At 40.5% G+C, this 14748-nt stretch overlaps 1 protein-coding gene across 2 annotated transcripts in view; it reads right to left on the reverse strand.

Moving 5' to 3' along the window:
• LOC134870920 (carbonic anhydrase-related protein 10) overlaps positions 1–14748 on the reverse strand; it is a 316734-nt gene that overhangs the window by 6987 nt on the left and 294999 nt on the right. For both annotated transcript variants that reach the window (XM_063893449.1, XM_063893448.1), the window contains exon 7: positions 2550–2622. In XM_063893449.1, coding sequence (XP_063749519.1) covers positions 2550–2622 — 73 coding nt within the window. The remainder of the gene's footprint in view (positions 1–2549; positions 2623–14748) is intronic.

Here is a 14748-nt window from a genome sequence, read left to right on the forward strand (position 1 = left end):
TTAACATGTCAAAACTTAACCCCCGTCTAGCAGCCAATCTTCAGTACCCTGTAATGTAGAATGTAAGTGGCTGTTCCCCTTCCCATCTTGTCATCTGTTTGGTCGAGGTTCCTTTTCCTTAACACACATTGGTGAAAGGTGAAAGTGGAATTTCCACCACACATCTCAAGCTTGTTATGCAAATATGTTTTCTTTTATCAACTAAGATTTGTTAGAAAAAGTCTTCAACTTTAATTTACTGAATTTATTTGAAAAGTGGGCTTAGTAACACATGAATAGCTACAGTACATTTATGTCTACTATGTTTCTTCTTGCACTATTTGTTATATATTGTAATTTTGCACTGTTGGAGGACCTGTGACTTAAGAGTCTATATATAGTGGATAACTACACTGTAAAGCCTTTGAACTTCGATCATGTGGCTGATATAAATAATTCTTTCTGGAGGGTGTGTGTGTGTGTGTGGGTGTGGGTGTGGGTGTGCAGAATCACTGGCGGAGGGATCTGACTGAGGAGCCATAAGCATGAGGGGGTGGTGTGTGCATGTGTGAGACAGTGTATCTGAGAAAGTTTTGACAGCTGTCAGAGCCCCCCCCCCCCTTAGCCTCCTGCCCCACTCGGTGCCTCAGAGACTACTCCCAGCCACAAGGGGTCAGTGTGTTTATCCCTCCACTCTCTGCTCCCCCCATTAATCCAATTATTTGTCTCTTTTTTTAAGCTAGCCCCGGGCAATCTCCGTGCCAGCGCTGCCTCTCCAGTATGGCCGACTGGCAGAGAGAAACCTCAGGAGAGGAGCTGTCGGCATCTGCCTTACATGCTGCCTCACCCACAGTACACCCCCCCGCCTCCCCCACCTTCCAGAGATCCCATGCATCCCTTCCCTGCAGCATCCTTCAACTAGCGCTTTGAAATTGTATAATGATGCTTTAAAAGATCAGAAAGTAAAGTACTTATTAAGAAATATAAGATTCTACTGATTAAAACGTTTACCGTTTGCTAACCCTTGTCCTCAGCAACACAGATGTGGAAACACCGCTGTAGAAGACAATGAGTGTATTGTCCACACTGGGAACCTGATCCGTTGACTTTAATAACTTGTATTAGGTTAGTTAAAAGCAATAATATTAAGTTGAACCTAATATTTGTATTTGAACTTAAAGGTCTCCTATTGTGCTATATGTAAACAATATATTGTAGGGCCAAAACATGTCTGTGAAGTGTTTTGCTCAAAATACCAAACAGATCCCCCATTGTAGCATGCCTCATCCCCCTCTATCTCAACCCTGTTCCTGAAGTGCTGATTCTGTGACTGTAGCTTTAAATGAACTAGCTGCTGCTGGCCACGCCCCTTTGGAGCTGCTGCTGGCCGCGCCCCTTTGGAGCTGCTGCTGGCCACGCCCCTTTAGAGCTGCTGCTGGCCACGCCCCTTTGTAGCGTCATGATCTCTCCTCTGAAGAGAGTTTTCTACTGGGAGAAACTCAGCTAAACGCTGCCGTGATTAAACGCCATATTATGTTTCAAATATATAAAAGAAAGCAAAAAGTGCATTTTGCATAATAGGAGACCTTTAATATTATTGATTTCAACTAACCTAATACAGTTATTTGAAATCTATTGACATAATACATTTAGTTAAAGTCAATGTTCAGTTTTGTCAGTGCAGCTAGAGAAACACTGCTGCAGAAAGATTATACTCATTGAACTGAGTAGGCGCCGTCTTGGGTCTGGTTTCCAGTTCTTATAATATATAAATGCCAGTGGTTAAAAGTTATTAATTACATTTACTCAAATACTTTGTTGACGCGTTTGTACTTTACTTGAGTTGCATATACAGTACTTCTACATTTCCCAGGCGAATATCATACTATTTACACCTCTACATTTATGTTAACACTCACAGTTACTCTGTGTATAAATATATGCTGATATGGTATAATGCAGTACTGTAGTCCACATTGAAATATGTATTAAAAAAGCTAAATATAATAACCAGAGAAATATAATGATGTGAACATATCCATCCTGCATAATGAGTACTTTTAATACTTGAAGTACATTTGGCTTTGAATTACTCTGTTCTCTGTTCTGAACATGCAGAACGAGTATACTTTTTGTGCTTGATGTATATTTTGATGCTAATAATTGTACTTTTAAGAATTACAATTTTAAAATCAGGACTTTTCGTTCTAGTGGAATATTTTAAGACTATGGCATTTGTACTTTTACTCGAGTAAACAATCATAGTACTTCTTCCAGCACTGATACCTTTTAGGTCAGCAACCATCACCAGTCAAGTCTTCCAAAGGATGAAGCAGACTGCCTGGCATTTCAGTTAATATACCAAGCCTATAAATAAATAAACTAAGTATATGTGTATGAATACCAGAACACTGTCTAAGAGTTCTAGTCGCAGTACTGATAAACAGAACTCTTCTGTCCTAACGTACAATCTACAATCTTCATGTCTGTTTCACTAGCTCACCATCAATAGTAAGCTAATTGCCTTTTATTCACAGAAAAATGTAGACGTATTGCACATGGACACTTACTTTTATATGTTATTCTTGTGATGGTGTCTCTGTTCAGCATTCGGTTTAGGAATGAGTTTGAAGTCTCAGCAATCTGCAATAAAGGACAGAAACAGGAAAAAAGGAGAGGTTACATTTTAGAAAGACTGGTCATGTCATATCTATTCCGTTGTATACAACTATATAATAGTTGATTATACAAGTGTATTATTTTTTATCTATCACCTTTAATGCCCATTAAATGTCAAACCCCACTGATGTATTTTGCACAGTCAGACTCCCACACTGCTGCTTTGCCTTCTGGAGAAAAGGCTCCCACTGTTTTCAAGAAACCATTAAAACGTTTTACAGACACACACTGCTGCAGGAATCACAAACAAGTCCATTTTATTAAATAGCTAACATTGTATTCTTGTCCTCACATAACCTCATAATAGAAAAAAAGTTGTGTCCTATCAGAGCCAAATGTGAAAAGATCATTGCCTGTGTCCCTGCAGCGCGTTATCCCTCCAGAAATATGTTGCCTCTTCATTACCAGATACATTTACCTTGCATATCAAGTGCAAAGGCTTGGGAGGTGAGGGATTATATGTAGGGGGATTACATGATCAGGAAACCAAAAAAAGGTAACTGTATTCCCTCACAGCTACTTTAAAAAAAGACGTAATCAGAATATTACATTCCTAAAAAAAGGGATATTTTGAATCTATACACCTACTGCCTGAATCTGCTTTATGGTTTTTCTCTTTCTTTGGTTCATTTGTTCTGTTTTAATTCAGTAGCTGTACCTATATGCTCATAAAACAGCTTAACTGTGTGTATTAAACTAAAACAGAGCATTTTCTATTTCTGTGTTTGAAAGCTGTAACTGTGCTCATGGGATTCACTATTAGGCTGCTGCCTGAATATGCTTAATCATGAAAGGCAGCTTCTCCTATCAATAAAATCCTTTCAGATCCTAAATATCTTGGTTTCTTCTTCTCAAAGGTCACATTGTTCTGTTGTCTTACATCAGGGGTGTCCAAACTTTTTTCACCGAGGGCCACATACAGAAAAACATAAACAGGGTTGGCACCTCACAAGAGGTGAAGTGTATTGCTTCATAAGTTAGGTTATAAGTTATTAAATCAATCAAATGTCGGTAAATTATGCTTGATACTCGAAAAGGCTTTAAGAAACCAGCCTACATCTTTGCTCTATAGGTTCCATTTATTTAGTGGGCAGCTCATTCCTTAAACAGAAGTCTCAGATTGTTATAAATAAGGGGAAATATGCAGGGTATATTTTAAGCTTGTTATGGAGTTATTGTGCTTTCTTTTATCAACCAAGATTTCTTTAAAATGCTCTCAACTTTAATTGACTGGAGGCTGGTGACAAATGTTGTCAGTAGTTTATAGAATACAATAAAATAAAATGAAAACTAATTTAACTCAAAAACATACCTATAAATAGCAAGAGAGAGTGATAATGCTGAAGTGGTCTCTTAATTTTTTCCGTGGCTGTATATCTGTAAGAAGTACAATCTTAGAGAGAAAAAAACAAAACAAGGCCACGCTTTACTAATTTGTGCGCACGAGGTATAATTTGAGGCCTCGATTTAGTTTTAATGAAAAAGTGTGCACGTTTTAATTCAATCAAAGAATAGAGAGCTGCTGGAGAGTAATGAGAAAGGAAGGGGTTGAAAGGAAGGGGTTGAAAGTTCGGTAACGTTAGAAAGATATTGATACATTCGAACTTCGCGGATCAATAACTCATGAACATAACGTTTTAAAAATACAAACAACGTGATTTTACAACCATAGCACGGTAGACACCGAGCTACAGAGCAGTTTCTATCAGAACAGTTCGATACGCTCCATCCTCCACGCCAGTTCATTCATTGGTTTCTGTCTGCGGAGGAGAGACTGTACTGAACGTTTTAATTCAATCGAGGCCTCGAATTACATCTCGTGCGCACAAATTCGAAAAGCGTGGCCTTGTTTTATTGATTTTTTCTCTCTATGGACACTCCCGGCTCCGTACATACCACATGGCGAGTGAAAGTGTATTTTTTCACACTGATAGAAGTGGCTAAACATCTTCCATGTGTTGGAGACACCTGACCTGCCTCCTTTCTTTCCTCTAGTCCCGCCTGTCCTGTGTTCCACATTCAGCCCACAGAAACCAGCTGCTCTCTCCTCTAGCAGACTGTTGGTGTTGTCACGTTGTCATTGTGGTCCAGCTGTCCCCTGTCTGTCCTCTGCTTCCTGTCCTGCATCTCAGCCCTACCTGACTGTTCCTCCTCTTCATGAGGCTCAGTTCTGATCGTAGGTAACAGGAAGTGAATGATCATCCCTTTGAGTTCTAGTTTTCTTTTACCTCTGTCTCCTGGGAATGACATTTACATACTAAGTTTTTTCCCGTCTGCTTTCAGCCTCATTAGCAAGGCCCCCACTGACAGTGATTATTATCCACCCCATTATTGTACATCATGTGAGCAATATCTTTTTAATAGTCCTGAACAACCCTTTGAACCTGTTGCACATTTCTGCTCCAGAGCTCTTTTTAAATCTGCACCGCTCTCCAGTTTGAATAAATAATGTCATATTTTATTTTACTGTACTCTGCTCCTTACATATTTATATTTTGTTGCAATAGTATTTCAAATAGTGTATAAAATAGCTTTTATAATAGTAGGTTCTTTAGCTCCTTATTCTTCTTTCTGTGTCTCTGTATGCACCATTTATACCTAAGCAAATTCCTTGTATGTGAAAACGTACTTAGTATTAAAACCGATTCTGATTCTACTAATCTTAACTACACATTTAGAGCCGTGCCTGAAATATGTTCCTTGGCAAACAATTGCCGGAGGTAGATGGTAGGGAGGTGGAGGGGCGGCCGAAAGCAATGGTTGGATTTCATTTGTTCTACAGGAGTTTTGTTTTATGTAGAAGAAGAAATGTCCCTGTTTCTCTTTTGTTAAGTGGACTTATAACTTCACACTGTACATTTAACACTTATATTTAATTTAGTATCCATTCATTACACACTTAATGTAAATAACATCCTGCTTCTATTGTGTTACCTGAAAATTAGAAACTTAGAACACACAATAATTAGAAATGAAGTGGGCATATACAGTATACATTTGGAGTCCTTATTGTTAAATATATTAAAAAGCTATCATCAGATGAAGTTTGTTTCCTCAGCAGTGCCGTACTCAGAGCTCACACATACAGGAAGTAAGCATCAGAGGCAATGGAAGGATCCTGACAGCATGGTAGCATAGTAAAGCTCCATCATGTCATTGGTTGGTGAGATTTATGGTGTGGAGTTTGAAATAGTTGCCCTTGAAACACATGCTGCTAATGACACACTCAGCCACTGATGAAAGAAATCACTCTGCAGTCTGGTGTCACCCAGAACGTTAAAATAAGTCTTTCTTGGATGAGAGTTACTACATTTTGACACACAGATTCTCACCACCCTCACCTGCACAACTTAGTACAGAAACAACAAACGTCTTCCTGTATACAGAGAGGCTATGGCGCAGTGGGATAGTGCGCTTCTCTTCGGATCAGGTGGGGGGACACTGGCACCATTCCCACTGCAGTCAGCATGTTGTTGTGTCCCTTGGCAAGACACTTCACGCCAGATAATTGAATTTACGTATGTCTCTTTGGATAAAAGTGTCTAACAAATGACATGTAAACTAATGTAATTTTATTGTATCGGCCCTGAATGTGAATCATTAGCTGAATCCCAAGTCTCTTGTGCCACTTTTCCACCAACCCGGAGCCAGAGCTGGAGCAGGAGCTGGAGCCGATAAAGATCTGGTTTTGGGTTTCTACCGTAGCGGCGCCGGCTTTAAGCACCGAAAAAACGGACCTTTCTGCCCGGCAAGATCAAAGATCCAATCGTCCAATATGTCACGCTAACTTCGGAGGGGGGAGATCATTGTAAAGAGCAGTAAGGAGACGTTCTCCTGTTGTTTTGTATTATTGCAGCTATCGGATGGAATCAGTACATGGGCTACACAGGTTGCCATCAAAAGTAAAATCATAACGAGAACTACGTCGGTAAAATATGCCTGTAGAAAACGGCGTATGCCTAGCCTAGAAATCTAGACGCCCCTAGCGACCGCAAATTGAATTTGCTGCTGGGGCGGTCTAGTCAACCCTCGTCAGTTAGCAAGGCTGCTCGGGCCACGGTGGTTCGGACCAATCAAATCGTGAGGAGCGAGATCGGGGGCCGGGCTACCTAGTGACGACAGAGGTGCGACGTTTCAGTGTGTAGTTTTAGAGAGAGGTAAACTGGCTGATCCCAATGGCTAATCCTAGCGAATTCCTAGCGTCTTTCGATTTGGCTTTGGCAGCGACTCTTGAACATTTGAATATTCAATTTACTTTGCGAGACGAGCAGATACCGGCACTGAAGTGTTTTCTGGAGAAAAGGGACGTTTTCGGAGTTTTGCCCACTGGATACGGTAAACGTTTGATTTACCAGCTTGCTCCGCTGGTGGGGCGACGCATGGACCTCGACAACCCGCTGGTGGTTGTCGTGTCACCCCTTTTGGCACCTATGGATGACCAGCTACAAGAGGCCGAAAAACTCGGACTAAAAGCAGCACAACTTGGCAAAAGCGACCCGGAGGAGATCCGAAGCGGCCGGTGCCAGTTGGTGTTCGGGAGTCCAGAGTCCTGGCTTAACAGGGAATGGCGAGACTTGCTAGCCAGCAAAGTCTACCAAGACAACCTGTTGGGGCTTGTGGTGGATGATGATCCTGGGGGGTGATGCTTTCTCGTCCTGCACCCATCTCTGGAACACCGGCAGGTCCTGTTCCATTCTCGTTAAGAAACGTGCACAACACCTGCACATTCTGTTGGATTTTGCCTGTGTTTCTAATACCGGCACTCCAACCTGCATTAATCTCTCGGCAATCGTTTTGTCTTCTTTCTGTCTGTCGAAGATAAGTACCGAATTTGAAAGCACGCCAGATATTCTCAAGTTTTTTTTGCAAAAACGGCAACAATAACTCAGTTCCATGTTTCACAAAGTTCGGTTTACTAGTGACTACACTCCACCATGTACTTCCCGTCGCGCGGACTACGTAATCCTTCTTCATAGCTCTGGTTGGTTGTTCGCCATCCTATTGCGTGGCGTTGAGTGCAGAGGCAACTTGACAAACAACCGTTGATCCCGCCCACACTGCCTTCGAGCTAGACTAGACCCCGGTACAGCTTTTTGCTGTAGGGGTTTAGCTTGCTAGGCTAGCGTATGCCACGATAGGATAGCAGAGTAGTGAAGATAGTCAGAGTAGCATCGCTGGCTATGCTAACATTACCTGTCTAATGCCAGAGACACTTTCAGTACAGCGTTGTGATGCCAAACAGCATCAATTCAGACTGAAACACATTCACTTAAGGGGAGGGGTGGTATGCATCAGCTGCTCGTGTGACAGTCAGACGGTGAATATGAATCAGTCATAAGAGGGCACGTAAACGGTTACGTCATGACGCAAATGATGACGCAATGACGCAGCTCCACTTGAGCTCCACTCGGCCTCTGAGCAGTGGAAACACAAGGGGCTACAGGCTAGAACCAGAAAAGCAAAAGATCGGATCTTGAACCGGATCCGGTTTGGTGGAAAAGGGGCATAACATTACACCACGTTTCCCTCACCTGCGTCTTAGTCCCTCCCACCAGGGATTCATGTAAAGGAACCCACGCAAAGGGAGTAGAAGCAAGGAAATTATTTTTAAGAGCAGTGAGAAGTCCTTTCCTTGGAGTGTCATGTTAAGCGATTTCCGTTTGTGATGACAGCGACTGATTATAATATTATAATTCAGGATATGATAACGTTTTTAAAAAAAATAATTTTTGGGTAAACAAGTGCCTTTAATCAAGTGACAGCTGTGAAATGGGAGACAAAGGGGATTACACGCGGCAAATGGTCTCAGGCTGAATTCGAACCTGGGTCCTCCGCATGGGGATCAAACCCCAGTATATGGCCCCCAGCTCTACCAGCCGAGCTAAACTACAGCCAATATTTTGTTTTTTTAACACTGACCAGGTTTTTGTAGCAGGAAAAATTACGTAACTTGTAACAGTAGGCTGTTAACTCCATGCTCAAAAATTGCCAGCCTGAATGAAACTGAAGATAAGGATTGAAATACAAAAATAAAGGAGGTTGTTAGTGGTCAGATTTGTGTACTGAACACATATAAATTAGGAGTGATTCACCTTGGCGTAATCTGCTGCACTGACGTTAAGAAGCAACAGATCAGTGATCCACTACAACGTCCAATCAGTGACTGATACGCATTAAGGGGGCGTGTTGGCCGGCTGAGGATTGCCCCTAAGGATGGACTGGTGTTTTCCTTGATTATCAAACAACAAAGATAGGAGCGAGGAAATGACAAATAAGAGACTTAGGATGCAGCTACTGTGTTTTCCTATGGCCATGGTTCCCAGAAGATTGGGTTCGGAGAAATACAGCGAACATTTCAAACCAGCATGACATTTTGTTGAACTCTGAAAGATCACAGACTTTAGTGAAAGAGCTGGAGACGGATCACATTAACTGCCCCCATTATCCGTAGAGACGATCCTCGCTCTCACTTTGCCTCACTGGCTCCATTGTTCAGCACTTCTCTCACTCAATTCTGAGACGTGCTTGCTAATAGCTGAAGGAAGCACCTCGCACTTGATGTCCTCCCCCGCGCTCTTCTTGGACTCCTCTCTGATTTCCTCTCCACTCTGTCTCTCCCTCACCCGTGCACGGTGGACTCTGCAGCTCTAATTGTGGAGATGTCTCTGAGCGAAGTGATTAAAAAGAGATGTGCTTGTCCTCCCCCTTTTCTCACTGCAACTGAAGTGACTTAGTGTCTGACCTGCACCTCATGCATGCATTATGCTTTTACCAGACATGCTGCTCACTGTAGCTCTCTCTCATTCCCACCATTTTTCTTGAAAAGCCCCTTAGGGAATTACTTCATTCGGAGTCTTCTTTACCAGGAATATCCGCACATTAGATGTTAAAGAAGTACAACTTCAGCATTTGATCGGAAACATGATCAGAGGTGGGCAGTAACCAAGTACATTTACTCAAGTTCTGTGCTTAAGTACAATTTTGAGATGCTTGTACTTGTCTTCAACTACAATTTAGAGGTAAATGGTGTACTTCTACTCCACTACATGTATGTAATCCCTTTAGTTACAGATCTGGATTAATGATGGTAAATATAATCAGCCCTTAAATCAGACTGTACTTCACCTGGAGTAAATCCAGCAGCTACCCTGCAGTATACACAGCCATTCAAACTAGCTGCACCTTTACCAGCTCTGAGAACACTTTAATGATCAATCATTATAAAACATATCAGAGATATTATTCTGAAATGGACCAATCAAACAATGACTACTTTTACTGTCGCTACTTTAAGTACATTTAGATGAGAGTACTTTCTACTTTCACTGGAGGAACATTTTGAATACCTTTACTGTGACAGAGTATTCCTACACTCTGGTACTTCTACTTTACTCAAGTACAATATTTGAGTACTTCTACTTTTACTCAAGTACAAGACCTGAGTACTTTTACTTTTACTCAAGTACAAGATCTGAGTACTTCTACTTTTACTCAAGTACAAGATCTGAGTACTTCTACTTTACTCAAGTACAAGATCTGAGTACTTCTACCTTACTCAAGTACAAGATCTGAGTACTTCTACCTTACTCAAGTACTAGATCTGAGTACTTCTACTTTACTCAAGTACTAGATCTGAGTACTTCTACCTTACTCAAGTACAAGATCTGAGTACTTCTACTTTACTCAAGTACTAGATCTGAGTACTTCTACTTTACTCAAGTACAAGATCTGAGTACTTCTACCTTACTCAAGTACAAGATCTGAGTACTTCTACTTTACTCAAGTACTAGATCTGAGTACTTCTACTTTACTCAAGTACAATATCTGAGTACTTCTACCTTACTCAAGTACTAGATCTGAGTACTTCTACCTTACTCAAGTACAAGATCTGAGTACTTCTACTTTACTCAAGTACTAGATCTGAGTACTTCTACTTTACTCAAGTACAAGATCTGAGTACTTCTACTTTACTCAAGTACAAGACCTGAGTACTTTTACTTTTACTCAAGTACAAGATCTGAGTACTTCTACTTTTACTCAAGTACAAGATCTGAGTACTTCTACTTTACTCAAGTACAAGATCTGAGTACTTCTACCTTACTCAAGTACAAGATCTGAGTACTTCTACCTTACTCAAGTACTAGATCTGAGTACTTCTACCTTACTCAAGTACAAGATCTGAGTACTTCTACCTTACTCAAGTACTAGATCTGAGTACTTCTACTTTTACTCAAGAACAAGATCTGAGTACTTCTACCTTACTCAAGTACTAGATCTGAGTACTTCTACTTTACTCAAGTACTAGATCTGAGTACTTCTACCTTACTCAAGTACAAGATCTGAGTACTTCTACTTTACTCAAGTACTAGATCTGAGTACTTCTACCTTACTCAAGTACAAGATCTGAGTACTTCTACTTTACTCAAGTACTAGATCTGAGTACTTCTACCTTACTCAAGTACAAGATATGAGTACTTCTACTTTTACTCAAGTACAAGATCTGAGTACTTCTACTTTTACTCAAGAACAAGATCTGAGTACTTCTACTTTCACTCAAGTACAAGATCTGTGTACTTCTACTTTTACTCAAGCACAAGCTCTGAGTACTACTACTTCAACTCAAGCATCTAGAAGATTCACATTGTCCTACTTTAAATGAGTGCACTTTCTAATGAGTCAGTGAGTGGTTTTGTCTTGAGAAAAAATAAAAAAGCCTCCCCGCTGGACCCCACGTAGCTGCATCACCCACTGCTGTCCTTAATGGTGTCTCACGACTCCACGCCCAGGCCCTTCCTGCTCGGCACTTTGAGTCACAGCGATGGGAACGGAAATCTTCGGACACCTTTTTTAACGTTAGAAAGCATGAGTCACTGAATAGTGAGAAACACAGGCTTCTGCTTAATAAAGATGTTAATTGCCACCTGTCGGCTACTACTAGTGTCTGTGTGTGTGTAAGCCAGATTTTTTTTATCTCTTGGGAAACTAATTCCTCACAAAAAGTGTTCTGGATGTGTTTCTTAGAATATCACGCTGGAGTATTTATCAGCAAGTAATAAAAAGGATGTACAAGTGAAAACTGGTTTCTCACACTTTTTGGTAGAATGCAGAACTCAAAGGTTTAATCTTAAAGCTGTGTGACTTTCTTTGCATGTCGGTGATCACATGCACTAGAACTGCTTATAAGGGCAGTGGTGGTGAAGTTCATAGGGACTGGACTTGGGAACAGGAAGGTCATAGGTTCAAGACCACAAAAATGCTACCCCGTTCCCTACACTGCTCCCCGGGCGCCGTACATAATAGCTGCTCAATAAACTAAAATGGGTCAAATGCAGAATGTACATTTCCCCTTGAACACTACTGGAGATCACTCAACATTATATGGGCTCTAAAACAGAGATGGAATATTAACTTAGATCATTCACTTAAAGTAAAAGTAGAAGTACCAAATTGTAGTCCTGCATTTAAAATCTAAGTTAGAAGTTCAAAAGTATTAGCTTCAAAATATACCTAAGTATCAAAGACTTTGTCCAAAATTTCCGATTTCAGAATATTATGATTATATATCAGTGGATAATAGCTGTGGATCATTTTATGTGTTCATTAACTTAACGTTGACGCGGAGCTCATTTTACATTTATTTGTTATATTTCGTAATAAGTAACTTGTAAATGTTGACAGGAAAATGTAATGGAGTAAAAATATAAAGTTGCATAAAATACAAATAAATTAAATATCTGTTGATAACACTACCTTAACATTTGTAAAAACAATACATATTCGGCCTGTATCAGACATACAGTAAAAGAAACAGCAAGCTCCTGTGCGATATTACAGTACAATACGGTATTTACTCTGTTTTAGTTGAGTTTGATAGAGTTGCTCCACCCTTAATTCATTTGAAAATAATTCTGCAGCATCAAGATACACCATCCTATTTAGATTACATTAAACACAAAGTCATTTCTCCAAAGGCATCAAAATAAAGAAGATTGCTGCTTTTTGTCTAGGCAAATATAGTTGCCAGTAACTTACTGTAATTTAACAGGATTTATTTCTTAAGTGTAGGCTTGTAAAATACAAGTGTCTATTAACACAACAGTCAGAAGTTAACTATGGCTCGTGAAGTGCATGTCGCTTCAAATCACTGAGCTTAAGATGTGCACAGCTTAAAATAAATAGGAGCTTCACACACCAAATGAATACATGGATGCATGAATGTGACTGACTTCCTTTACTTGGCAGCAAAGTCTTTATCTGCCAAGGCAAAAAATCATACTTTCTCCAAAATGAATCTGTTATCTGTTATCTGTTAACTGATTTATATTATTTGAATATCTAGGTTTCCTGTCTTCCTTAAAATTGTAATTCCGCAGAGGGAATCTTTGGTAAAGGACAATAATTTACTTACAGGGAAAATGCTTTAGGATTCTACAACACAGAACAGGTCAAAGCGGGAGACGCTGCTCGTTCTAAATATTATTTTTACAACTTCAATATAGGAGAACCTCAATCTTCCACACTGGAATCTCAAAGTATTTTCAGATTTTCGACTTGGCAGCATTTGTGATTGAATTCTTTCCATAAAGTCTTTTCACTGGCTTTGGATTTTTATCAAACAACCAGAAATGTTCAGTTTCTAATCTCCTGTTGTGATGATTCAGGATGAGTTTAATGGCTGGTAAAGACCTCCAACTGTCCAAAAATGAAACATCTCAAACATTAGACACTCGAATCCAATGACTTCCCTTCTCCATCGATGGAAATACAGGGTTAGAATCACAATCAGTGTTATGGGTAATGCGTGACTAAGTAACGCGTCAGAGTACTCTAATTACTTTTATCGAGTAACGAGTAACGTAACGCGTTAGTTTCGTGCGTTCGGCAATCAGCAACTTAGTTATTTTAATTTTTTTAAAGTAATCCGTTAAAATCCCGACTGCAGCCTGCTTTTTGTCAGACAGTTCTGTGCCACCTGCGGATGTGTCAGCGGAGGCGCAGCGCTGTGATGCGTCTGTGCCCTGCTGCTGACCTACATTACCTGTGTGTGTGTGTGTGTGTGTGTGTGTGTGTGTGTGTGTGTGTGTGTGTGTGTGTGTGTGTGTGTGTGTGTGTGTGTGTGTGTGTGTGTGTGTGTGTGTGTGTGTGTGTGTGTGTGTGTGTGTGTGTGTGAGTGAGTGTCTCGAACCCCCGGGCAAGATGGCAGAGAGGTCAGCGTTTTCATCGTGGAAGTACGCACATTATTTTCAATTCACCAGCGAAAAGGACAAGAACAACATAACGGTAAAATGCACTCTCTGTGTTGTTGAAAAGCTTCTGTCGACCTCAAAAAATTCCACTTCGAATTTAAAAAAACATCTTGCATCGAAGCACCACTCTATCCCGCTGGTAGCAAGGCCTGCTGAGGAGGACGACGGTGGTGCACCAGCTCCAAAGCAACAGCGTCTGAGTTTTAGCTCTAGCTCTACCCTCTCTGCCAGTGAAATTAAGAAGATTGTCGCCGGTTATGTGGTTGAGGAGATGCTTCCAATTTCAACTGTGGAGTCTCCATCTTTGAAGAGTAAATGTGAGTTTAAGCCTGTGATACTTGAATAGTATTTTCATAGTTCAGCTATTAGGCTATATTTGTAATGTGCCTGCTGTGTGCCAGTGAGCGATTTTATTGTTCGTTTTATTCGGCATTTTTGTTAGATCGTTGTTTGGTCGTTAATTTATAAATGGATCTGAATCTGCAACCTGTTTACCTCAGATTCTGTTTACTTAAGCGCACGTAAATTTATGCACTTTCATAACTGCATCATATCGGCTACCTGGGCTGGGTACCAAACGTTAGGCAACTCCTGAATTTTGATCACATGTTCTGTGATTTAAAAAATAAAATGCTATGTGGCATATAACTGACTGTCTTTCTTGTTATTGTTATCCTGCAGAGTTAATTTGGTTGGATGATGTTATTCATTGTCAGGACTTCTCGGTGCATTTAAAGTAGGCTGTGTGTCTGCGTCAGTTAAGCTGCAGCATGTGCGAGGCGCTGCAAACGGCTTTTAATTTTCGGTAACGCAGGAGTACTCTAACGCGTTACTTTTATTAATA

Source organism: Eleginops maclovinus, chromosome 10 (genome assembly GCF_036324505.1).
Source record: "Eleginops maclovinus isolate JMC-PN-2008 ecotype Puerto Natales chromosome 10, JC_Emac_rtc_rv5, whole genome shotgun sequence".
Taxonomy (NCBI): domain Eukaryota; kingdom Metazoa; phylum Chordata; class Actinopteri; order Perciformes; family Eleginopidae; genus Eleginops; species Eleginops maclovinus.